Source organism: Crocodylus porosus, unplaced genomic scaffold (genome assembly GCF_001723895.1).
Source record: "Crocodylus porosus isolate Cpor-Errol unplaced genomic scaffold, CroPor_comp1, whole genome shotgun sequence".
Classification (NCBI taxonomy): Eukaryota; Metazoa; Chordata; order Crocodylia; family Crocodylidae; genus Crocodylus; species Crocodylus porosus.
This window is the reverse complement of record NW_017728918.1, coordinates 10,077,595-10,103,636: the sequence shown is the minus strand read 5'-3', so window position 1 is coordinate 10,103,636 and position 26,042 is coordinate 10,077,595. Positions and strand designations below refer to the sequence as shown.

General features: G+C 55.9%; 1 protein-coding gene across 1 annotated transcript in view; it reads left to right on the top strand.

Moving 5' to 3' along the window:
• Positions 1–26,042, top strand: part of OTOF (otoferlin) — a 139,635-nt gene that overhangs the window by 85,388 nt on the left and 28,205 nt on the right. Inside the window, exons 7-25 of the mRNA XM_019538117.1 lie at positions 1,008–1,134; positions 1,794–1,848; positions 3,973–4,104; positions 5,135–5,197; positions 6,556–6,640; positions 9,195–9,354; positions 12,367–12,553; positions 12,904–13,090; positions 13,521–13,744; positions 14,369–14,477; positions 15,941–16,118; positions 18,643–18,763; positions 19,303–19,403; positions 19,733–19,823; positions 20,086–20,202; positions 22,710–22,862; positions 23,585–23,774; positions 24,020–24,144; positions 24,707–24,841. Of these exons, the coding sequence (XP_019393662.1) occupies positions 1,008–1,134; positions 1,794–1,848; positions 3,973–4,104; positions 5,135–5,197; positions 6,556–6,640; positions 9,195–9,354; positions 12,367–12,553; positions 12,904–13,090; positions 13,521–13,744; positions 14,369–14,477; positions 15,941–16,118; positions 18,643–18,763; positions 19,303–19,403; positions 19,733–19,823; positions 20,086–20,202; positions 22,710–22,862; positions 23,585–23,774; positions 24,020–24,144; positions 24,707–24,841 (2,540 nt within the window). The remainder of the gene's footprint in view (positions 1–1,007; positions 1,135–1,793; positions 1,849–3,972; positions 4,105–5,134; positions 5,198–6,555; positions 6,641–9,194; positions 9,355–12,366; positions 12,554–12,903; positions 13,091–13,520; positions 13,745–14,368; positions 14,478–15,940; positions 16,119–18,642; positions 18,764–19,302; positions 19,404–19,732; positions 19,824–20,085; positions 20,203–22,709; positions 22,863–23,584; positions 23,775–24,019; positions 24,145–24,706; positions 24,842–26,042) is intronic.

The window sequence follows — 26,042 nt, the reverse complement described above, 5'->3', positions numbered from 1 at the left end:
CCCCTGTAACCTATCCAGGTCTTGCTGCAGTCTTTCCCTCCCTACTAGCGTGCTCACCTCACCCCAAATTTTGGTATCATCAGCGAATTTAAACAGGTTGCTTTTCACCCCGTCGTCCAAATCACTGATAAAGAGATTGAACAGTGCGGGCCCAAGGACCGAGCCCTGGGGGACCCCGCTGCCCACCTCCCCCCAGGTCGAATATGACCCGTCCACCACCGCCCTCTGAGTGCGACCCTTCAGCCAATCTGCAATCCATCTGACTGTGGAGGCATCAGTGCCACAGTCACCTAGTTTTTTAATGAGGATGGGGGTGGGAGAGGGTGTCAAAAGCCTTGCTGGAGTCCAGAAAGACTACGTCCACGGCGACACCTGCATCCGTTGCCTTAGTGACCTGATCATAAGAGGCAATCAGGTTGGTCTGACATGACCTGCCCCTAATGAGCACTCAAGCTCATTAGGTTGAGCACTCCCGGTCTATAAATCCTTATATCTCACCTCCAAGGTAAGCAATGCCCAGAGCCTGCCCAGACGCAGCCTGTGCTATGCCTACGCCAGCCCAGACAGATGCTGCCCAGTCTCTGCTGGGAGCTTCCAGGGATGGCGACTGCACCGCCCTGGGATCTCACTGCCCTGGGATTGAATTGAAGACTTCCCAGCTCTGTGCCCTATAGCCTGAGAGGTGGGGTCCTTCACTATTACCCTGGTTGCTGTTACAGCTCCTACCACTCTAAGTCAAATGCCCCAGGTCCCGTGTTCATTTTTTGGTCTCTTGCTTGTTTGGGGAGTGGTTCTTTCTTTTTAATTGCTCTTTATTTTCACTGAAAAATTCCTTAGTTGTATCAAAACCACTGCCTTTCCTTGGCCCCACTGACCACTGTCTTTAAGTTATGGGGTGGGCTCGGTAGGAGTTACCAGCTGGCTTTCTCATCACTGCCAGTCACTGCTCAACCACTAGATATGTAAGAAAAATTAAGGCCCTTGTTCAGCCTGTGTCCACCCAACAGATGAACCAGCTGTCCTGGAGACAGAAGACCTGGACCGGAAAGCCATGCGGCTTGGAGGAGGCCTGGACCCAGACACCATCTCTCTGGCATCAGTCACCGCTGTTACCACTAATGTTTCAAACAAAAGGTGAGGGAGATTTAGCTGATGGGAGATTTATCTTGTTTTTGAAAGTCAGAATGTAGGGGAAAAAACCATTTTCCAGCATTATGGCTATATACAGGACAATTGGAGCCTAATCTTCAGCTCGCTCACCCTGCCTTTGCTGCTTAACTAAAGCTGAAACCCTAGCTGCTGCTGAAGCCTAGTCTTCCTGGTAGCCTCAAGGATTCTGGAAAGACCTAAAGAGTCTTCAGGGCTGTGCCATTGGAGGAGAGAGACCAGGAGCAGCTAGCAGACAGCAAAATTGCCCTAAGAAAAGTTAACTTGATTAGTGGAACACTGCAAGGATTAAAAAAGGAGAGCTGATTGTTAACACGTGAGTGAAGAACAATGAGACATTAAATCAATTAACTCCCTCAGTTGCTTCAGTAGTAATGCCACAGCTGCTGCATTGTGAAGCAGGATTCAACACAGGGTGCTTCCATCCTGGGCAGAAAATTAGCTTCCTTGCTTAAAACACCCACCCCAGTTCTGAGGTGGGGGCTTATTGTGGGGGTGAAAGGTAAGTGTCTTGTATGCTAGAAACTATGGCATCGCATCTAAGTCAGCACACTTGCAGCAGCTCATCTCTGTATTTTCATACGATGACTAGCTTCTTTTCTTTCCCCCTCTCTCCCACTGCAAAGGTCAAAGCCTGACATCAAGATGGAGCCAAGTGCTGGCCGGCCAATGGATTACCAAGTGAGTCGTGCTGCTCTTCCCCTTTTTCCTGTCTCCCCTGGCCCCAGACCCAGGGGGTGGGAATGACCTGGAGGTCAGAGGGAAGGGGCAAGATGAACATCCTGAGGACACCTTCTTTATGTTTCCAACCAAATCGCACGTTGGCTAAGCAGAACCTCCAAACACCTTTCCTCACCTGAGCTGGAGCAATGGAGGAATGGGCATGAACACAGCCAGCCAGCTGCCAAGAAAACACATGAGATGTGCCTGAAGGGACTAGGGAATTTGTAGACAAATTGGAGACAGTCCAGCAAAGGGCAACTAAAATGGTCTGAGGGCTGGGGGACGGGACTGGTGAGGACAGGCTGAGGGAAATGGGCTGATTGAGTCTGGAGAAGAGAAGAGAAGACCGAGGGGGATTGAACAGCAGCCTCCACCTCCCTGCCGGGGGGCTGCAAAGAGGATGGAGCTGGGCTGGTCTCACTGGGGGCAGATGACGAGAATTGGAAATCTGGGGAACTTTGTAGTGGCCTAAAGGATCCTCTGTGGTATTGTGCCAGTTACCTTGTCACAGGTACAAATGCCTTAACTCCTGGTGTGATGTCCTAGTTAGGTCAAAACGGGCTAGCACTGTGCTTGTAGACAATACACCCGGCCAAATCTTTGCCACCAACCCAAGCCTACGGTCGTTCTTTAAGACAAGATTAGTAGTGGGGTCTCCTGGCTGCAACCTTTGCCACGGGTCCTGAGACTTCAACACTAATAACACTTTACGAGCGCAGCAGCCAAAAACGACACTGCTAACACCCGAAGGCATAGGCCAGGACCGAAGCAGGCCCCAGCCGGAGGTGGGTGGGAACCAGTGGAGAGCATGTGTATGCAAAGTTACCCCTGGTTAGAGAAGCTGGTTTAACTCTGCAGCTGCGGTTCTGGGTGGGACATGGGGGGACACAACATAGGCTGAATGAAGTTGGGGGGTTCCAGTGTTTTCACCCGCACCTTCCAATACACACACACACACGTGAAACAACTCCATTCCCAGCCTCCTCTTTTGCTTTTTTTTTTTTTTTTTTTTTTGCTTTTTTCTTTCTTTGTCTTTTCACATGTCTGTCAACCTGGTTGCCTTGGCAACCAGGTTGCTGCATACGTGACCACACAACATGGGGACTAGGCTTAAGCCCATGTTACTCCAGTAGGTAACTGTGATGTTTTTCAAATTGTTTTTCAAATTTCAAATTTTCTAAGAAAAGAGGGTCGGACATTTTTAAAACACACACACAGAAGCGTGGGCCTCTGCCGCTCTCTCTCATACGCAGGATGCGGAAGTGAGTTACTTACCAGGAACCTAATTGGAAGCTCAGTTTAATGTACTGTAGTTGCATTTCAAAAGGCTGACAAGCCACCTAGATTTGCTGTTGGTGTTCCTTCCCACCCCCCACCTCCAGCCCTCTTGATTCAATAAATCTGTTTTAGCACGCCTCGCTGTGGGTGCTTAAGAGGGAAGGGACCTGCTAAGGTGGGCTTGGTGTTTTACTTTCCCCCTGCACAGGAAGCTGCAGGTGAGCACTTCAGGCCTATAGAAGCACTCCAGGATCCCAAGGTGTGCTGTGTATCCCGGGGGGCACAGGGCCCAGACAGGACCTGAGTCTGGGTGGTGGCAGCGATACCCCAGGCTTCCGGGTGTGCTCCAGGAAGCGGGGTAGCCAGATGTGAGGCATCCCAGGGGAGGCACTTGGAGCTTGGTTTTTGGCCGGGTGCAGTGAGACAGGAAGCTCAGCTCAGGAGCGCCCCCTACTGGCCCACCACAGTGGAGAGCATGTGTATGCAAAGTTACCCCGGGTTAGTTAAGCTGGTTTAACTTTGCAGTCACGGTTCTGGGTGAGACATGGAGGGATGCACCGGAGGCTGAATGAAGTGGGAGTTTCTAGTGTTTTCATCCCCACCTTCCACTACACATGCACATGCACATATACATGTACCTTAGGTCAGGGCTTTGGCCCATTAGCAGTAGGGTGGGAGGGGTTTTCTGTGGCTCTCCTGTGGGGGTCACTTCAGCATTGGATGTGCGTCAGCAAAGGAAGCCAAATGAAGGTGTGAGGGTCAAACCAGGTCTGACCAGGGAGGCCTATGCCTTCTCTCCCACAGGTGAGCATCACAGTCATTGAGGCACGGCAGCTAGTGGGGCTGAACATGGACCCTGTAGTGTGCGTGGAGGTGGGAGATGAGAAGAAGTACACCTCCATGAAGGAGTCCACTAACTGCCCCTACTACAACGAGGTGAGCTGACCCTTCCTCAGGTGGTGTGCAGGACTCTCTCAGCCTTCATCAAGATAAGCCTTTTCCAGGATCCTTCCAAGAGACTAGATTGAGTGAGGACACTTGACTGAGCACGAGCCCTTTGCCAGCCGTGGCGAGTGTATTTCAGGGAGTTGAGGTGAAATCCCCCACACGCCTTGCCTCCGATGCCTGGCTGGACCAGCTGCATGGGGCAGCCCATGAGGTAGAACTTGCCCCTGTTCCAGGAGGATACTGGCTCTTCTGCGTGTGTGAGGACTGACAAAAATGCCTCTGGCTGTCGCCTTTCTCCATGCACAGGGCAAGGCGTGACCTGGAGTCTCATACCAAGCCCTCACCCTGGGATGAGAAGGATACACAGCATGGAGCTCCCAACCAGACCCCAGCTGCCCCGTAGCGGGTATGGGTCTGGTTCTGAGCCTGCCTGTCTATCTTTAGTTGTGGTCATGTAAAAGTGAGGTTTTTTTTAACTGTGATGGTCTAGAGAGGCAAGGATTTTTAAAGTGGCGTCTTGTCATGGACCAACTCCATAGCTGGGATAAAGCTAGACCAGCTTTCAAATGTACAGCCTAGTTCCTCAGCTCTGATCCGAAGAAGCCAGGCACAGCATAGTCATTTCTTTAGTTGGTCTGATTTGGGCATTATGTTCCTTCCCGGCTTCTCAAACCCGTACCCGTACGGCTCAGAAGAAGAGACAAGCAGCAGGAAGGCAGGAGAAGCTTTTTGCAAATGGGGAGGAATATGTTTGCCCCATTGCTGCCCAGACTGAGAAGCCCTGCTCCCCTTCCCCAGACTTCAAATTAGATAGATTGGCCTTTTGGTGCCATCAACCACCAGCATTTTACATTTCTAAGGCCCCTCTGCCAAGGGCCTGTGCCATCCTCATGGTGACATCCCCTGGAGCCAGGTCCCTGTGGCTGCTGCTTGTTATCAGGGTTTGGACCCCCCCGCATCTGTCTGAAAGGTGCCGGCATTTTGCCTCCTGCACTTACCTCTCCTTTTCCTTTGCCAGTACTTTGTCTTCGATTTCCATGTGCCCCCGGACGTCATGTTTGATAAGATCATCAAGTTGTCGGTAAGTGTGTGTGTGATCCCTTGGTCATCCCCGCTGGGTGCTATGGGGAAGAGGTTGTTCCACCTGCCGGGGGAGACAGTGCCTGGGAAGGGGCCATGGGGGCTACTTGGGCCAGGAGCTGTGCCCATGTGCTGCAGTCCTGACCTGGAGTGTCTCCTTTCTGCCCCAATTCTGCCAATGCACCCTTGACCTGCCCAAACCAACTTCTCCCACACCCTTGGCTCTGCCGATGCCCTCCATTGGTGCAGGCCTGGCTGCACCTCGGCAAGCCTCACTCCAACCTAGAGCCAAAGCAGTTCCCATCTCACCGCCCTTCTCCCAGCCTCTTTTCCTCCATCCCATCCTTTCCTGGAGTGTAAGGCCCCCAGACTCCATTTGCACCATCTAAGCCATGGACTTCCCCCACATGCCCCAGTGCTGAGCCTGCTGACTTGGGTTTCCTGCTTTGAGGCACACAGAAGACCCAGGTACCCCTGACTTCTCCCCTGGCAGGGAACTGAAGAGGCAAGACTGGTGATCCTAGCAAGTGGCCACATACCACCGTGCAAAAGAAGCCCCGCCCCCACCCCCAAGTCAAAGTCAGTCTGGTCTGACCCGGAGCTGAATTCCTTCCAAGCCCGTCATTTTGCCCCAGAGCTTATAAGCAAGACATATGAGCCAAGCATCTAAAATGGACTCACTCCATGACTGCAGAAGTCTGCTTCCCCCCACCTTTCCATCACCAGATCTGGCCAATCTCTGAGAGAAGCAAAAAACCTAAGGCAGAACAAGCACAAAAAATGCCACCATACCTGGCCAACATTTGTGGGGAGGGTGGAATCCTTCCTGACCCCTGCAGATGACCATCCATAGCCCTGAAGCATGTGTGGATTAAAGTTAGTCCCAAGTCAGTCCACACATGCAGTGTTAATGCGCTTTAATGTGGCTACACGTGCATTAATGTGCTTTAACTGTTCGCACCTAAATTTGATACTTGCATTTGCAGGTATCAAATGTAGGCGCTAATAGCCTAAATTCACCATTTTTAATGTGCATTAAAGGCACACATGTGTAGGCATATGCCCTTAATGCACATCAATTTAGGCTAATGCACATTAACGTGTTACGTGTAGATGTGCCTTCCATGCCCCAGCCCAGCTTTGCTATGGGACCCCAAGGGCTGAGCTACAGCATCCTGTACCATTCCAGTCCTCAGCAGAGACTGTCAAACACGCCGTGTTGCATGGTTTGGAGACATGCCCCACAAAGACTTGAGACCCCACAAACTCATCTCATGCATGACCTACCAGACCTGTTCCATCAGCTATTCTCGATTTCACTGAACATGCGGATTGTCTCCTGCTTCTTTTGGTTTCAAGGTGATCCACTCTAAGAACCTCCTGCGCAGCGGGACCTTGGTGGGCTCCTTCAAAATGGACGTGGGGATGGTTTACACACAGCCTGGTAGGTAGCTGGTGGGCTGGGGAGTTCTGGGCTTAGGTGCTGGCACGGTTTGCCTCTGTCAGCTATGGTGCGGTTCCCGTAGAGGTGTGGGTCTTGGAGGTCTTTAGCTCCCACTAACTATTTCTGTGGCTTATAAGCCAGGAAGGGTGGAGAGTGAAGACAAACCACATGCTTGCTACAGGGTAAACTGATCTATCCTGTGGTACACGTGGCGTGGATGCATGACAGGGTCGTACTCCTGCAATCCAGGCAGAGTTACCTCTGAGAATGAAAGGAGTAGCTATGTACTGGTGTAAGTTAACCCGGGGTATTCCTCACGCATCTGCTGCACTACTTACCATATTTACCTGAATCTAAGACGAACTTGAATTTAAGATGACCCCCAGGTAATTACATTTTAAACATGTCCTGTGTCCAGCTGTGGGCCTCCCGCTACAGACAGGATGTGGACACATTGGAGAGGGTCTAGCGGAGGGCAACGAAAATGGCTGGGGGCTGGGGGACAGGACTGGTGAGGAGAGGCGGAGGGAAATGGGCTGATTGAGTCTGCAGAAGAGAAGACCGAGGGGGATTGAATAGCAGCCGTCACCTCCCTGCAGGGGGGCTGCAAAGAGGACGGAGCTGGGCTGGTCTCAGTGGGGGCAGATGACAGGACAAGGAGCAATGGGCTCAAGCTGCAGTAAGGGAAGTTGAGGTTGGATATTAGGAAAAACTTTCTCACCAGGAGGGTGCTGAAGCCCTGGATTGGGGTACCTAGAAAGCAAAGTTCCCTCCAAGGTGCGCGCATGCGCAGTCGTGCACAACTAAAAGTGTGGCTGTGCACAGCCTTTTCAAAGCCGCGCACCAAGAAAGGCTGGAGCTGGAGCCTGGCGCGGCCTCTGCCAGCTCCTGGGAAGTGCTCTGCTCCCCCACATCAGGGCCAGGCAGTGGAGCACTTCCCCGGAGCCCGCGGAGCCCACTCCAGCCCCGTGCACCAGCCTCCATCCCTGCCTTGCCTCACCTCGGGAGGAGCTGCTGCCTGCCCCGGCTCCAGGACACCGCTCTGCTCCCCGGCATGGCCTCCGGGGGCTTGTCCCGCAGTGTCCCGGAGCCGGCGGAGCCTCCCTGGGGCAGGCAGCAGCTCCTCTCCGCGGTGAGGCAAGGCAGGGATGGATGCTGGGGCGGGGGGCTGGTGCAGGCTCTGCCAGCTCCAGGGAAGCGCTCCACTCCCTGGCCCTGATGCGGGGGAGCAGAGCACTTCCCTGGAGCCAGCAGAGCCTGCGCCAGGCTCCGGCTCCCAGTCACTGGTCCCTGGCCCCAGCCCCTGGCCTCTGGCCCCCAGCCACAGCCTCCAGCCACCGGCCCCTGGCTTCAGCCCCTGGCCCCCAGCTCCAGCCTCCAGCCCCCAGCCCTCAGCCCCCTTTGGTAAGTGTCCCACGCTGGACCGAGGCACATGCTCACAGACTGCTGCTCCTTAGAGGGAACATTGCCAGGGAGGAGGGGGACTCTCCATCCTTGGAGGTGTTGAAGCCCCGGGTAGACAAAGCCTTGGCTGGGATGATGTAGTTGGGGCTGGTCCTGCTCTGAGCAGGCGGTTGTGACCCCCTGACCTCCCTTCAGCCCTCATTTTCTATGATTTTCTATGCAAAATCTATAAATGTGTTACAATTTTCCATGTACAGAATCTAATTATTGGAGGGTCATCTTTAATTCATCCCCCCACATTGCTGTATGGGAGCAGGCAGTGGCAGGGTGGGGGGGTCAAGCAGTTTGCCATCTGCTCGTGCCTGACCCCCTGCCACCTCTGCCCCTTGCCTGGTCTCCCTTGTCACCTCAGCACCCACCTTCCCCATCTGTCTCTGCTCCCCCTCCTGTGCCTTCCCACCCCCCAGCCTCTCCTTCTCCGTACCCTCCTCCCCTCTCCTCCCAGCCACTGCTTCCAGCTCTCTGTTCCCTGCTTCCCTGCCACCCTTCCCCTTGCTCTGTTGCAGCAGGCTCTGACCCTGTTTTAGCCTGGGGCACTGAGCACAGCCCCAGCTCAGCCCCACGTAGCCGCCTTGCTATAGGGCCCAGCTGGGGCCATGCCCAGTGCCCCAGGCTGCAGTGTGGATGGAGCCTGCTCAGCATGGAGAAAGGGGAGGGGGGCAGAGAAAGGGGCAGATGGAGAAGCAGAGGCTGCTTGGGAGGGGGGAAGAGGCTGAAAGGGGGAGATGGTAGGATGCAGAGGTGGTGGCAAAGGTAAGGGCCAGGTAGCAGCTGGAAATCCAGGTTGAGCCCCAGCTGCTGCCTGCTCCCTTCCACACTTGTACTCAAATCTAAGACTGGGGCTTCCTCCTCCCACGATAAACGGGGGGTCATCTTAGAATTGAGTATATATGATGGTTGTGTCCTGGGGTAGTCACACCTTCAGTGCAGAGCAGCTCTCCTGCCGCCAGGGCAGTTGTCATGGGAAAACGTCATGTGTCCACTCTGACCACAAAGTAAAATCCAGGGTAGACAGCTCTTGAATCCTTGCCATGCCTGTGCCCCTGGAGTGCCGTAAGGAGCCTGGCTTTGCTTCCCACCTGACTTTCAGAGCACCAGTTCTACCACAAATGGGCCATCCTGTCCGACCCCGAGGACCTCACGGCTGGGCTGAAAGGCTACCTGAAGTGCGACATTGCAGTGGTGGGGAAAGGGGACACCATCAAGACGCCACACAAAGCCAACGAGACCGACGAGGACGATATCGAGGGGTGAGAATCTGCCCGGCTGGTTTCTCCAGGGTCCTCCCGCTTTCCCGTGGGGCGCTGTGCGTGCACGGGGGGAAGGAAGCCGGGTTGGCCTGATGTTGATACAGTCACCTCCAGCCACTGCTCACATCCTTCACCCTTCCCATATCTTCCTGGTGAAATGGCAGGGGGTCGGACTTGACGATCTGCTCAGGTCCCTTCCAACCCTACCAGCTACAAAACTATGGAACTATGAAATGAAGCCCAGGCCGCAGGCATGCCGATGCCATGCAGTGTGGCAGGCACTGCTGTGTCAGCTGTGGGGCTGGGATTTGATTGGCCACGTCAGGGATTCAGCTGCAATTAATTGGTTCAATCCCAAGCCCAGGAGCAGTCAGACAGTGACGTGCAACGAGCCTTCTGAAATGCCGTAGCCATGACCAAGTGCCTTGTAGATGGCATCGTCACTGCGGTTATTAATGAGTGAGCTTATGAGGTCACAAGCATTTGATCAAAATACTTCCAAATCCCGCAGTGCTGTGCTGCTAGACCAGCTAGCAAAGAGCCCCTTACGTTTCTCATGACATCCTTGTCTTCTGCCTTCCAGACACCGACGAAATCTAGCCCCGAACCTCCGCGCGTGTCTTGTTCCTCCCGCAGCAGCTGAACCTCTTCCTACTTTCTTGGGTTACCCTTAGTCCAAGCTCAGTTGGTTTTTCTAGACAGATTGGAGCCAAGTGGTTGATGCACCAAACGTCTTGCTGTTTGTTACCTCATCTCCTTCTGGGTTAATGTGTCTGAGGCCCAGCACCTTGCATGTTCCCAGCATTAGCACTTCCGCAGCGTCTGTCTTTTCCTGCCCAAACCACAGATCCCTGAAGGCTTGATTCATGCTTGTGTATAAGAACTGACTCCAATGTACCGTCGCCTCTTACATATCTTGAACCTCTTGCCCCTCTTGCCTTTCCTTAATATGTAAAATCATAGAAAACGAGGGTTGGAGGGACCTCAGGAGATCACATCTATACCAAACCCCTACTCCAAGCAGAACCAACCCTAACTACATCATCCCAGCCAACGCTTTGTCTACCCGGGTCTTCAAAACCTCCAGGATGGAGAGTCCACAACTTCTCTGAGGAGCCTGTTGCAGTCTTTTATTACCCTCCCCATGAGAAAGTTTTTCCTAATATCCAACCTCAACTTCCCTTGCTGCAGCTTGAGCCCATTGCTCCTTGTCCTGTCATCTGCCCCCACTGAGTCCAGCTCCATCCTCTTTCAACCCCCGCCCCTTTATTTAGTTGAAGGCTGCTATCAAACCTGTCCCTCGGTCTTCTCTTCTCCAGACTAAATCAGCCCAGTCCCTCAGCCTCCCCTCACCAGTCCTGTCCCCCAGCTCACAGCCATGTTCATTGCCCTCCGCTGGACTCTCTCCAACGTGTCCACATCCTTTCTGTAGGGGAGGGCCCACAGCTGGACACAGGACTCCAGATGTGGCCTCTCCGGTGCTGAATAGAGGGGAAGAATTACTGCCCTCCATCTGCTGGCAACGCTCCTACTAACGTAGTCCAGTATTGCAGCAGGATGCCCAGAGAGGGGGTAAGAAAAGATCCCACCCCCAAGCCAATATAGCTGTACCAGTAGGACTCTCTTCTCAGACACTACGATGCCAATAGGAAGATGGCTCCCACCCATGGAGACTCATTTTTCCTGGGAGGGGTATAGTTGGCAGATGAAACCCTTCTGTTGCCATAATCACGTCTCCATGAGGGCTTTGCCAACACAGCTCTGTTGGCACGGCTGTGGCAGCCACAGCCTTGCAGTGCAAACAAGACCTTGGTCCACTGGCTGAGCATCTACTAGACCAGTTGCTTTGGTAGGAAGCTAATGCCAGAATTAGCCCAGCAGACTGATCCTCCATGGTTGCCACTTCTTCTGTCTGCTGGGACTGGGGATGAAGGATGATTACAGAGAGGATGAAGATGGGCTTTTCTCATGAAGATGGGACAGGAGAAGGAGCAATGGCCTCAAGATGTAGCAGGGGAGATTGAGGTTGGAGATGAGGAGGGACTTTCCGACTCTGAGGGTGGTTGGGAACGGAGAAGCGGTGGCATCTCCATCCTTGGAAGTTTCCAAGAGAAGTTTGGACAGACACTTGGCTGGATGGTTTACTTAGGGATGATACTGCCTGGAGCAAGAGGCTGGTCTAGGAGACCTTGTGAGTTCCCACCCAGTCCCTATTTTCTTATGATCCTATGAGTAGAGAGGTCGCTCAGCCTCTGGAGATGTTATTGTAGAGCCTACCTTCTTGGTATCCATGCAAAGCACCAGAGAGAAAGGTCCACATGGTTTAAAACTGAGTCCTCAACCCATTGGATCCCTTGGGCTTTAATCAGGGCCCTTTGCCTGGTTACACTGGTCCCATCAGGCTAGAAGGGACATCACAGACTATCCAGAACAAACTGTCTGAGGACTTATCTGTACCTGTTTCAACTCACTGCAGATGCATTGGTATGACTCACGAGACCACCTGGAGCCAGGGACTTTGGATCCAGTGACATGTGTCTCTGTCCTAGGTGGTACCAAGCAAGTTATCCCATCTCCCCGCAGAGCACTGCAATGAAGTTCCCATTGTTGTCTGGTTAAAGTGCATTGGTCCTGAGCTGATCTCAGGGTGGAGGCCAGCAGAGAGGAGGCCATTTGGACTGCTCCTCTCCTTGCATCTCTATCCAGATGATCCAAGCTCTTTGTCACATGCTCTCCAACATGGATGACCTCTGAATCCAGAGAAGCAAGAATATCCGCCCCCAGGAAATGGTTGGCTTCCTTCTGCAATGGGGAAGGTGGGCTGGGAGGTAGGGATGAGGCCAGCCAAGTGTGTGGCCCTAGGTAGGATCATCTCTTCACACCCTTCTTCAATGCTTCACCCCCTTTGAAGTCTCCACCTTCAAGGCTATTTCTCAGCCATCTAGTGGCTACCCATCCCATCCTCTTGAGCCCCAGTGACTTCAGCCCAGGATGTCTATGTCCACATTGCAGGAACCTGCTCCTCCCTGATGGCGTCCCCCCAGAGAGACAGTGGGCTCGCTTCTACATCAAGATCTACCGGGCAGAGGGGCTCCCACGTATGAACACCAGCATCATGGCCAATGTGAAGAAGGCTCTCATCGGGGAGAACAAGGACCTGGTGGACCCCTATGTCCAAGTGCTCTTTGCAGGGCAACGGGTAAGTCAGTTGGTCACAGAATTGTGGGGGTGGGAGGTAGCTGGTCATGGCTTATGGGATCCCACAGATGGGAGCTACAATGTCAGGGCTGCTTGGGGGTTTTCAGGGGTGAAGGTTCAAATAGTGGCCCACCCTGTGTCATATGTCACATTCGCCTGCCTAGGCTGTGTGAATGCTTCCAAGTGCTTTGCAATAGCCTGGAGGTCCCATTGTATCTGCTGGGAAGGGAGAGTCCCCAAGCCATTGCAAGTGCCATTGGTCCCTAGCAAGGGAGGGAGCCAAGAGTGATGGGAGCCGGGTGCCTCATTCACTTTGGGTCCCTCGGTCTCCTTCTTCCTCCCACTGAGCAGGGGAAGACATCGGTGCAGAAGAGCAGCTACGAGCCCCTGTGGAATGAGCAGATTGTCTTCACGGAGATGTTCCCCCCACTGTGCAAGAGGATCAAGATCCAGATCCGGGACTCAGACAAGGTCAACGACGTGGCCATTGGGACACATTTCATTGACCTGCGGAAGATCTCCAATGAGGGGGACAAAGGTGATAATGAGGGAAAGGTTGGGGGATGTAATTCCACCTTCTTCACGGGGAAGTCATTCTCTGCAGTAGGCAGCCCTATAGGCCTGGCCACATCGACCATCCTGACCAGTCCTGGGGGCCTGAATACATCCCAGAAAGTGCTGAGCAAACCCCCTTCCAAAAACTGGGCCCTTCAGAGCATCTCCAGTGGGGTCTGTAATAGACTGGGTCATAGGCAGCCATGCCTAGTGGTGAGTCCACCGAAGGAAAGCAGGACCCAGGGGTATAATCTAAAACCTGGGCTGACTCTGGGTTGGGAGCTGAGTGACCATATCCAAGAGCCTATGTGTCCTACCCGCTGTTCAAGCAAGACCCTATCCCTGCTCGTGCTGACATGCAAACATCCCTTGCCTTGTTCATCACGTGGGCTGTCTCTTTGCTCATGGCCCAGGCTTCCTGCCCACCTTTGGCCCAGCCTGGGTGAACATGTACGGCTCCACCCGCAACTACACGCTGATGGATGAGCATCAGGACCTGAATGAAGGGCTGGGAGAGGGCGTCTCCTTCCGCGCCCGGCTGCTCATCAGCCTGGCCATCGAGATCCTGGACACGAGCAACCCTGAGATCAACAGCTCCACCGAGGTGCAAGTGGAGCAGGCCACACCAGTCGCAGATGTGAGTATTGCACATCTGCTGACAGCGCTGTAGAGTCAGAGGCTCCATCATGTAGACAGACCTGGAGCTACATCTCTGCAGACCAAGTTTAAGGCACATTAGCCATGGTGTGTTGCTTCTTGTTCTGTGGACAAGCAGCCATTCCAGGCTGGGCGCATTCAGGAAAGTTAACAAGGTGAATTTTTGAAGTGAGTTAGCTGAACCGGATGAAACCCCTGCGTGAACGCCATCATTCAGAGTGAAAATGACCTTCAGTCGATGTCACTTAATTCCCTTCCCCAGCAAATGAAGCTCAACAGAATTAAGGCCGCCTACATTCCCAAGGAAAATCTCCCTACAGGGGCTGAATTTGTTGGCTTTAAAAATTAATTCAGATTAATTTAATGGCCTTGTGTGGGACATTAGCCTTCAGTATGCAGGTCCATACCATTGGTATCTTTCCCTTGCACTGAGCCCCTTAGAAAATCAATGTGATGGGATCCCCAAACAGAGCCTACCTGGGCACCAACACACATTGCCAATTCAAAGGCATTCCACCAGTCCTAGCTGGAGGAAAGTGATAATTTATAAACCAGATAAACTGATCTCAGGCCGCTGTGCTAATGCCCTGGTTTCCTCCTGCAGAATTGCACTGGGAAAATGGAGGAGTTCTTCCTCTTTGGAGCCTTTCTGGAAGCATCCATGATCGATAGGAAGATTGGGGACAAGCCCATCAACTTTGAGGTCACCATAGGTTGGTCTACTATTTTTTGTTTTGTTTCGTTCCGTTTGTGAGTGATGGAATAGCAGGCTTCCTAATGAAGCCCCCAGCACAGATACAGCAATAAAGGCCAGTGGAGCTCCTGATCACACAATGAGTTCACTGGGCCTCTGTCCAAGCCAACCCTATAAAGCTGTGTAAGGTGCTGGTCTCACTTTAGCAGCACAACGAAGAATAGGACCACCAGGCAGTGAGCATAGTAGGCACGTCAGCATGCGATGTGTTAATGCACATTAGCCTAATTTAATGTGCATTAAAGACACACTTCTACACATGTGCACCCTTCATGTGCATTAAAAATGATGAATTTAGGCTAATCACACCTAAATTTGATACCTGCAAATACACGTATCAAATTCAGGCACAAATAGTTAAGGCACATTAATGCACATGTAGATGCATTAAAGCACATTAAGTGCAGTGAATTGGAACTAAAGTTAGTCCAACATACAGCATTAATGCACCTTAACGCCTGCACATGTAGACACTTGCCTAACCCTGCTTAATGCACATTAAGCTAATGTGCATTAAATCTAGGCACACTTAAATACATATGTAGACACGCCTAGTGTTAGCGGCTGGAGTCCTGCATCCAGTTGTGGGCCTCCCCGCTACAGACAGGATGTGGACACATTGGAGAGAGTCCAGTGGAGGGCAAAGAAAATGGTTGTGGGGTGGAGGACAGGACTGGTGAGGAGAGGCTGAGGGACCTGGGCTGATTTAGTCTGGAGAAGAGGAGACCGAGGGGGATTGAATAGCAGCCGTCACCTCCCTGCAGGGGGGCTGCAAAGAGGACAGAGCTGGGCTGGTCTCAGTGGGGGCAGATGACAGGACAAGGAGCAATGGGCTCAGGCTGCAGCAAGGGAAGTTGAGGTTGGATATTAGGAAAAACTTTCTCATGAGGAGGATGATGAAGCACTGGAACAGGTTCCCCAGAGAGGGGGTGCACTGTCCATCTTGGGGGGTTTTGAGGCCCCAGGTAGACAAAGCCCTGGCTGGGATGATGTAGTTGGGACTGGTCCTGCTCAGAGCAGGGGTTGCACTAGATGTGTCCTCCTGAGGTCCCTTCAACCCTCATGTTTCTCTTGTACTATGATTTAGGTGCCTAATAGGTAGAAAAGGATCAGGCTCTCAGTTGCTTAGCTCAAGCTGTGGCATCTCATCCTCTTAGCCGTGGAGGCCCTGCGTCCCATCACTCCTTGGTCGAGACCCAGGGGAGGGAGGCCCAGAAGCAGGCCCAAGGAGGAGTCTCGGATGCTACAGTGACCTTACATATCATCCATTGGCCATATTCTAGAAAGTCAAGGCTCTCTGTTGCGAAGGGCCCCTGGAGGGAAAATCCCTTGATTTGGGTGCCAGTTGAGGAGCCCCAAGCAAGCGCTGCACAGAGCGTGGGCATTAGGACAACAGCTTCACCCCATTGCACCTTTCTCCAGGTAACTACGGGAACCAGATTGACGGTACCGGCAGGCCCAGCCCGCGGAGGAGGAAGGAAGACGGGGACGAGGAGGAGTCTGAGCTGCTCCAGAGCCTGAGTGATGACGAGGCCGACGAGGACGGGGAGCTGGTCTCTGTCTCCTCCACCCCACCCTTGAAGCCCCTGATCACTGACAGGCAAGTGGGAGGCAGCATTGCTGGACGCCTCCGGCATGATCTGGGAGGGGATCTCATGGACCAGATCTCTCTGGCTCCGAAGGCTCTCCCTCCCACCCTGTCAGGCGGCCAAGCCGTCGGGTCTCTCCCATACCCCGTGTATCATCATAATCCAATGCACAACATGTGCTGTGCATGGCCAACCCACAGCATGTGTGCAACAAGTGGCACCGGTAGCCTCTGCATGGGGCACGAATCAGAGCGGAGCAGGGAGAAGAAAGCAGAGCAGCAGATCGGGCAGGGAGCACGGGGCAGGGACCAAGAGAGCAGGCAGGGGAAGGGGATTGGAGTGGGACTGGAGAAGGGTGCAGGACTTTATTCATGGCACCCTGCTGAAAAGGTTTCCCCCTAGGGGGTTTACAGTGGGTGCCTTACACCTGACTTGTGACCCCCCTCTTGGGACTCATTAGAGAAAAGTCTGCTCTTCTCCAGGGGCCTTCAGGCAGAAGGGGCCCGTGGAGCCAAACAAACTGTCCAGAAACGTGTCCATTTTACTTGAACCCCCTGCAAAAAAGCAGTCAACAGGAGAGACGGGCAGGTCCTCGCCCCGTGCCCCACGGCGTGCAGCTGAGTCTCACGGCTGAGATGACGGCGTGTTGCAACGGGAGGCGCGTTGCTGTCCCTTCAGGGCCTCGAGCACCTGTTCAAATCAGAGATTCCCACTGCCAGAAGATGGAGGGGGGATTTAATAGCAGCCTTCAAGCACCTGAAGGTGGGGTTGAAAGAGGATGGAGCTGGGGCTGGAGGGGAGCTGCAGAGGTCACAGCGAGTCCAAGCCCGGCCTGAGGCAGGACCAGCCCTGTGCAAACCAGCCCGGACACATCCAGTGTCCAACCTCTTTGCAAAACCACGGTCACCCCGACACAGCGCCGGCACCGCACCCGACCCTGCCGCAGGAAGGCAGGGGGACCGCAGCGCCAACGTCCTGGAGCAGCAAAGGGGACGAATATACCCTTGAGAGATCCCAGGCACAGAGGAAGGCAACCCGCTCCCCACATCCTGCACCAATCTGACCATGGGGGAAAATCCCTTCCTGACCCCAAATGCAGCATCGGTCTGACCCTGAGCAGAGGGGCACGACCCTCCAGCCAGGACCCTGCGGGGTTGAGTCCCAGCAGGAGCATTGGCACGGCCTGGTCCCCATCCCCAGCCTGGGCCTCTGGGGGAGGTGGAAAGCCCCCTGACACAGGAGGGGAAAGGGATTCACTCCAGCCCCGTGCAGCGACCACCAAAGCCCAGCAGCCAGGAGATCCCCATAGCAGAGCACAGGCATTGCTGCACCTAGATCATCCCCACCGGTGTCTGTCCCCCCTCTCCAGCCATGCAGCCCCCCCTTCCCCAGCATCTCTCCCACCGCCTCCCTGCTCTAGTGCAGACGTGTTTCCTGAGCTCCAGCTTGAACCTGCCCGGCTGCCACATCAAGCCGGTGAAGTTGCAGCTTCAAGCCACTAATAAGCAGAGCGGGCTGCGCCTCACAGCGTCTGCACAAGGGTATAAAGCAGTTGCACTAATGCACATTCAAAGCTAATCCAGATTCATTTTCCTGATTGCAGACAGGCCATAAAAGCCCTCTCCTAGGTGTTGAGGTGAAATTTAGCCTTGCACCAGGGGGGCGCGACCACCCCTTTTTGCCCGTTGCAGTTCAGATACAGTGACAGGGTCCGGGACTCCCACACCCCAGAGAGCTCCTGCCCCCCCACCGGGTTCCCGTGATCCTCCCCCTCTGTTCTGCACTGGGGAGGCCACATCTGGGGTCCTGTGTCCAGCTGTGGCCCCCCGCTACAGAAAAGATGTGGACACATTGGACAGAGTCCAGTGGAGGGCAGCGAAAATAGTCAGGGACAGGACTGGCGAGGAGAGGCTGAGGGAACTGGGCTGATTCAGTCTGCAGAAGAGGAGACGGGGGGATTTGAGAGCAGCCTTCAGCTCCCTGCAGGGGGGCTGCAGAGAGGATGGAGCTGGGCTGGTCTCAGTGGGGGCAGGTGACAGGACCAGGAGCAATGGGCTCAGGCTGCAGCCAGGGAAGTTGAGGCTGGATATTAGGAAAAACTTTCTCACGAGGAGGGTGGTGAAGCACCAGGACAGGCTCCCCAGGGGGGTGGTGCAGTCTCCATCCTTGGAAATTTTGAAGCCCCGGTAGACAAAGCCTTGGCCGGGATGATGTAGGGGCTGGGAGCAGGGGCTGGACTAGCCGTGCCTCCTGAGGTGCCTTCAACCCTCCTTGTCTGTGACTCTATGATCCTGTGACGTGCCTGCTCCCATCCTCTCACGGGTGCGGAGCCGTGCGCCCCCCCCGTGCCTGGTCCACTGGCACTGATGGAGTCTGTCCGCGAGCTCCAGCTCCCCCCCTCGTGTGCCGCCTCCCTCCCGCATCCCAGGCAAAGCCTTGTGCGCCTGGCCAGCCGTCCCAGCCCAGCGCCGTCTCTACTCCCTTCCCAAATCCTGCTCACGCCCGTGTGCCCTTCCCCCTGTCCCTGCACTGCAGGAACTACTTCCACTTGCCTTACTTCGACAAGAAGCCCTGCATCTACATCAAGAGCTGGTGGCAGGACCAGCGGCGCAGGCTGTACAACTCCAACATCATGGACAAGATTGCCGACAAGCTGGTCAGTGCCGCCCCCGCTGGGAGACGAGCAATGGGGGGTGGGGGGGGCACGCTCAGGTCTCCTGCTCCTCACATGGCTGGTGCCACTTCGGGATCCCACCCAGCTGGGCGCCCAGACCTCCAGGAGCAGCCCCCACCCGAAGCCCTGTGCAGGCCATCGCCCAAATCCCAGACCCCCTTGGAGCTCAGAGAGCTGGAGACTGTGTCTGACCCGTCCGGGGGTCCACGACCCATTGCATGAGGCGGGGACGAGGGGTGGGAAGCAACCAGCAGCATCCCCAGAGAAGCCCTGCTTCAGGGCTCTTGCAAAGTATTAGCTCTCCACATAGACTGGGCTGATAATCTGGGGAGCCCAGCCCCACGGCGACTAGCCCCAGAGCGAGGTCTCGATGGCCTCAAGCTGGATGATTGCATGCAAGGCAGAGGCGTGTGGGAAGCCAGGAGGGATGCTTGGCTGGGCTGCCCTGCCTCGTGGAGGACCGGGGAGCCGGGCCCCCAGCTTCCCCCAGTGATGTGCCGGCCCTCCCCGCTCCCGTCCAGGAAGAGGGGCTCAACGACGTGCACGAGATGATCAAGACGGAGAAGCCGCACCCCGAGCGCCGGCTCCGGGGGGTCCTGGAGGAGCTGAGCAGCGGCTGCTTGTGAGTGTGTACAGGCAGAGAGATGCGTGCGAGAGGCGTCCCAGACCCCAGCCCTGGGAGCCTTCCAAGCCTGGGCGTGGGGTAGCTGCCTCTCCAGGCCTGGTGCATGCTGGGTGAATTGCAAAGCAGGGCTGGGGGGCTAGAGAGGGCCCAGCCTCACCCAGCAGGAGACCCGTGCCCACCCTTCAGCAGGGGGTGATGGGCAGGCAGGGCTGGTCCATGCCACACCCAGAGCCAGGCCTGGGTACCGCACACCTCCCCCCGATGCTGCTGCCCCTCTCCCCGGAGCCCCCGGGGGACTGACACCGCCCCCCCACGCCTCTCCCCAGCCGCTTCGTGACCCTCGCCAACAAGGACGAGAACCACTCCTCCCGCACCCGGCTGGACCGCGAGCGCCTCAAGTCCTGCATGAGGGAGCTGGTGAGCGCATCGGCTGCCACGGTGCCAGGAGGGTTGCGGGGGCTGTTGCTGCCGAGCCCCCGGTTGCATTTGACCCCGTTGGATGCATGCCCCCTCCCCTCCCCGCACGCCGAGTCGGCACCCTCCTCCCCTTGGTGCAAGCAGGGGCACCGAGGCGCCGTCCTTCCCCCACGCGACCCGTGCAGACCTGCCCCGTGATTTTCCTTCCTCCCTGCTCTCTTTCACACGCCGCCCTTGGGCCTGGGCTCTGTTGCCACCCTAGGAGAACATGGGCCAGCAAGCCAAGACGCTGAGGTCCCAGGTGAAGAAGAACACCATGAAGGACAAGCTGAAGCTGGTGCAGAACTTCCTGCAGAAACTGCGCTTCCTGGCCGACGAGGTGAGCGCGGGTCGCCCGTCCGTGCCGGCCGGTCGGTTGATGTGCGCTGGGAGAGACCCCCTTGGCCATCGGTTGGGTCTTGGAGGCATCCCTCATCTTCCATAGCCCATGGGGGTCAGAGCTCTTCCGTGACCCCCCGATTCTGGGGTAGATCCTCCTTCCCGAAGGGCCCATGTGGTCCCATAGGCCTTGCTTGACAGCCAGGCTGCTTTGACCACCTGTGCTGGTTGATTTGAACGGATGGGCAGCAGCGTGCATAGGAAACCCACCAGCTAGGACTGGATCCAGGACCCGTACCGCCCGGTACGTGCAGTAGTAGGTCCGCGCATCGCTTCCTGTGGACCAGCGGCAGAGGGTCATTCTGCACCACAGGCCCCTAACGGGACAATTTTAGGGAAGACACGGGGTGGGTGACTGCTCCCAGCCCGGTGGAGGGTGGGAGGTGGGTGAATGGCTGGAGCTCAGCAAAAGACCCAAGCACGGTGGGGAGGTGGTGGACGAAATTTGGATTGAATGCACAGAATCCTAGAGAAGCCAAACCCGAAGAGCCGGAAAGAGTCCCGTCGAGTCCAACCCCTGCCTGAGCAGGATCGGCCCTGTCCACACTAGCCCAGACAAACCCATAATCATAAATAGCACTGAAATCCTAAAGCAGTGGGGCTGGAAGGGACGTCCAGACGTCACATCTAGTCCAGCCCCTCCGGAGGTGCAATTGCCTACCCTGGAAATCATTGAGAGGAGACTGGACGGTCACCTCGCGGGGGTCACGTAACCCCAGTTATCTTTCCTGCCCGGTGCACGGTGCTGGATGCGATGATCTTCCAAGGTCCCTCCCGTCCTTACAACCTATGAAACCCCTGCCTGAGGCAGGATCAGCCCTGTCCAAACCAGCCCAGACAAATCCTTGTCTAACCTAACCTGTTGCACAGCCACAAGACATCCCACCCGACCCTGCCGCAGGGGAGGCAAGGGGGGCCACAGCTGCCAACGTCCTGCTGCTGCCAAGACGGATAATATCTGGCCAAGAGGTGCCAGGAAGGGGCTATTGCCCCTAGCACAGGGGAAGGTGAAGCCCCCCTAGTCTGTATCAGTAAAAAAAATCCTTCCCTGACCCTAACTCTGGCACTGGTCCGAGCCTGAGCGCAGGGGCAAGACCCCCTAGCCGGGACCCTCCAGGGCTGGAGCCAGCGGGAGCATTGGCACAGTCCCCATTCCCAGCCTGTGCTGCAGCCGGCACCTCTGCGGGAGGCTTAAACCCCCCGACGCACATAGCAGAAATGTGGGGAGGGGGCAACCAGCAAAGCCCAGAAGCCGGGGGGATCCCCATAGGAGAGCACAGGCATCGCTGCACCTAGACCATCCCCACCGGTGTCTGCCCCCTCTCCTTGACACCCCCATGGATGCAGAGTCGCCCTTCCCCGGCGTCTCTCCCACCACCTCCCTGCTCCACCGGTGAACGCATAAACTTCCTGCACGGCCAGCTGGACTGGAGCACGTGCTCTTTGCAAGCCGCTGGGCTCAGACTCTGTCTCCCTGCCTCGACCGTGCCTGGCCGGGCCGCACTCGACCCGCCCGCTGGGCCTCAACAGCCCCGTCTCCCACAACGGGTCTGAAGTTCCCGGTAGCAAAGCCCAGGTCTGCAGGATCCACCTGTGTCACGGGGAAAGTGCTATCTGCCGAGGGCTGCTGGTTGTAGCCCGGCTGCCCTAAGGACACAGGCAGGCAAGCGTCTTTGAGGAGATGTGGTATCTTTTATTAGACCGAGTGAATCACTGCAAAAATTGTTCTTTGCAAGCCTGTGCCCAAATACTTGCAAAGAGCAAGTTTTCCAGTGATTTAGTTGGTCTAATAAAAGAGATCACATCTGCCCAAAGTGCCTTGTCTGCCTATTTGCCAACCGTTTTCCGGATCCTGAAATGCTTTGGGTCGGGGCAACAGGAATGGGGGCATTTCAGCTTCCCAGGGCCCCCGGGAGCGTCCGTTTTTGGAGCCCTGTGCTCCTGCTCTCTCTGGGCCAGGCTCCAGTGCTGGACTACATGTCCCAGGATGCAGCGCAGCTGCCTCGAATGCCTTGGTGTGGCTGTGGTGCATCATGGGAGATGTAGTCCAGCCAGGAGCCCAGTCCATAGAGGAGAGTGAAGTCAGGAGAAGCCTGAGCAACATCTCCCATGAGGCTTCTGGCAGGTGGAGCTCGTGGGCCAAGGAAACGTGTGGACGCTTCCAGACCTGTTTGCAGTGGGAACCAGTGCCAAGGGCGTTGGAGGGGCAGTGCCAGGCTTTGCCGTCGGCGTGTCCGCGGTGTGCATCCGGGTAATCTGCTAACCCTCCACAACGGGAGGTTCGAAACCCTCTCTACAGCCTGGAGGCAGCAGCCAAGCTCACCCCGTGGCCCCTTCTCCCGTGCCCGGCTGTGCCAGCGCCCCAGACCCCCGAGCCCAGCGCACAGGCCTTGCACGCGGGTGTCTTGCTCTCCCCCGGGGCGGTGACCAGGCCCGCTGTGTTCACAGCCTCAGCACAGTATCCCCGACATCTTCATCTGGATGATGAGCAACAACAAGCGCATCGCCTATGCCCGCGTCACCTCCAAGGACATCCTCTACTCCATCGTGGATGAGGAGACCGGGAAGGACTGCGCCAAAGTCAAGACCGTCTTCCTGAAGGTGCCTGGCTGCCTCTCTCCTCCGCCTGCCGGAGGGATGGGGTGGAGACGAGAACGAGGACAGGGAGGCAGGGGCCAGCGGAGTAGGGGCAGGGGAGGCAGGCATAAGCTACTGACCAGTGCTGGGTACCAGGCTGTATGGACCGGCGGCCTGGTCTGGTCTGGGGCAGCCGGAGGTCCTATTCTAGGTTATATGGACTGGTGGTCTGGTTGGTAATAGTAGGAAGTCCTCTACCAGACCGTATGGACCGGTGGTCTGCCCTGTAATAGAAGGAGGTCCTCTACCAAGCTATATAGACCGGCAGTCTGTAATAGTAGGAAGTCCTCTGCCCGGCCCTATGGACCTGTGGTCTGCTCTGCAATAGCAGGAGGTCTGCTACCAGGCTGTATGGACCGGCAGTCTGTAATAGCAGGAGGTCCTCTACCAGGTTTGTGGACCAGTCTGCTCTGCAATAGCAGGAGGTCTGCTACCAGGCTATGTGGACCGGTAGTCTGGTCAGGACTAGCCGGAAGTCCTCCACCAGGCTGCATGGACCTGTGGTCTGGTCTGCAATGCAGGTGGCCCTCTACCAGGCCATATGGACCAGCAGTCCAGCCCGGGATGGTAGGTGAGGGGGACTTGCCTGGAAGGACAGACGGTCCCAATCTGAAGCAGCAGGAGGTGGGGGGCTGGGGGTGGGGACATGGCTTCCCTGTGTCACCCCCTTTGCTCCCTGCTCTCAGCTGCCCGGCAAGAGGGGCTTTGGGCCAGCCGGCTGGACGGTGCAAGCCAAGATGGACATCTACCTGTGGCTGGGCCTCAACAAGCAGCGCAAGGACTTCCTCAGTGGCCTGCCTTGCGGCTTCGAGGAGAAGAAGACTGTCAAAGGCCAAGGCATCCCATCCTTCCCCCCCATCAGCCTCCTCTACACAAGTAAGCGCCCCCAGCCCAGGCCCTTCCCTCCGGGGTGAATATAGGCCACGGCTGGCTCTGCGAGGCCATGTTCCTCCTCGGTGCCAAGGCACGGCCACATCCCAGCGAGTGCTCTCCATCCCGTGGGGTCTGTGCACCCGGGGCTGGGCCGGTACCGTGCATGCCCCCTTCCCCTCCTGATCTGAGCTCAGTGCCTGGGTTTCGCCCTCAGGCCCCAGTCTCACCACCACCTTCCTCCCTCGCAGAGAAACAAGTCTTCCAGCTCCGTGTCCACATGTACCAGGCCAGGAGCCTGTTCGCCGCAGACAGCAGCGGGCTCTCAGACCCCTTTGCCCGGGTCTTCTTCATCACCCAGAGCCAGTGCACAGAGGTAAAAGCATTTCCTGCATCCCCCAAACCCCCGAGGAGGTAGCAACCTCCTTGTGCTGCCAGCGAGCGGCGGGGCTCCTTCCCCTCAAGCCATGGGGCTCGGGACCTGTGGGGTTCGGACCACGCTGGGGGTTATAAACCAACAGCTGGACCTTGCCCGTGGGGTAATTCCCCACCATTCATCAGAGGGTAGCTTGCGCTGAGAAAGCAACATGCCCAAGGTCACAGAGAATCAGTGTCAGAGCCTGGGTTGCTCCAGGAGCAACAGACTCCCCCCGATACCATTCACTGGACTTCACTTTTCCATTGCCCTTCCAAACATGCTCCTATCAGCCTTTGCAAATGAAGGCACAGCCTCCTGCAAAGCCTTAAGGACACCATTCCCAAGCCCCCTACCCGGTGACACCATCTGCACTCCTTGCTGCACTGCTAAAGCATTGCCCTTGCATTGCAAATGTCTTGGTGCTGGATGGGTGGTGGGACCAGCAGCCTGGAGGGACTGTGGCTGTTGTCTCCTGGGGTCACCTCTGCTGAGATGTTCTTCCATGTCCCCTTGCTCCCAGGTACTGAATGAGACCCTGTGCCCCACTTGGGACCAGCTGCTGGTCTTCGACAACGTGGAGCTGTTTGGAGAAGTCCATGAGATGCGGGACGATCCCCCCATCATCGTCATTGAGATCTACGACCAGGACACAGTGGTAAGGCCACGCCTGGGCCGGCTGGGAAGTCAGGCATTGAGGGTGGGGCTGTCCCCATCCATGGACAAGTGCCAGGCTTCTGGGTTATAGAAACACAGACCCATAAAAGCATAGAAAGTGAGGGTTGCAGGGACCTCAGGAGGCTCAAAGCAGAGCCAGCCTCAACTACATCATCCCAGCCAGGGCTTTGTCTTCAACACCTCCAAGGATGGAGACTCCACCACCTCCCTGGGGAGCTGGTCCAGCGCTGTGCTGTTCATGACAATGTTTTTTCTAATATCGAACCTCAACTTCCCTTGCTGCAGCTTGAGCCCATTGCTCCTTGTTCATCATCTGCCCCCACTGAGACCAGCCCAGCTCCCTCCTCTTTGCAGCCCCCCTGCAGGGAGGTGACGGCTGCTATTCAATCCCTCTCGGTCTTCTCTTCTGCAGACTAAATCAGCCCAGCTCCCTCAGCCTCTCCTCGCCAGTCGTGTGTCCCAGCTCCCGAACAATTTCCATTGCCCTCCACTGGACTCTGTCTAGTGTGTCCACATCCTTTCTGTTGCGGGGGCCCATAGCTGGACACAGGACTCCACATGTGGCCTGTGTAATGCATGTCCTGCTTAAGCAAAGGAAGAAGGAGGTGTGGTGGTGCTGGCTATATGCTTTTAACTGCACATGTGTGGCATGTTCCTGTTTACATGAGTACGAGTGAGCTCCTAGATCCCTGAGAGCAGGGACCAGGTTTCTAAGCTATTCCCCTCCTCTGCCCCCCAAAAGACTGGGCAGCTGTGGGGAGAGAGCGTTCAAGGAACCAAGTGAACTTAGGCCTCTGTTAGAAAGCAGGATTTGTTTATTAAATGCTAGCTCCAAGCAGCAAAGCAATGGGTTTTTATTTCTTACCATCACTCATGGCACTTGAGTGAGGGGACACGCAAGGAAGTGGCTTGGGGGGAAAGTTTAAAACCATCCCAAGGCCGGTCTGCATTGCACAAAGAGAAGAGAAGACCGAGGGGGATTGAACAGCAGCCTTCACCTCCCTGCCGGGGGGCTGCACAGAGGGTGGAGCTGGACTGAAGTACTGCATCCAGTTTTGGGCTCCGCAATTCAAGAAGGATGTGGAGAAGCTCGAGAGAGTCCAGAGGAGAGCCACGCGCATGATCAGAGGTCAGGAAACAGATCTTACGAGGACAGGCTGAGAGCCATGGGACTCTTTAGC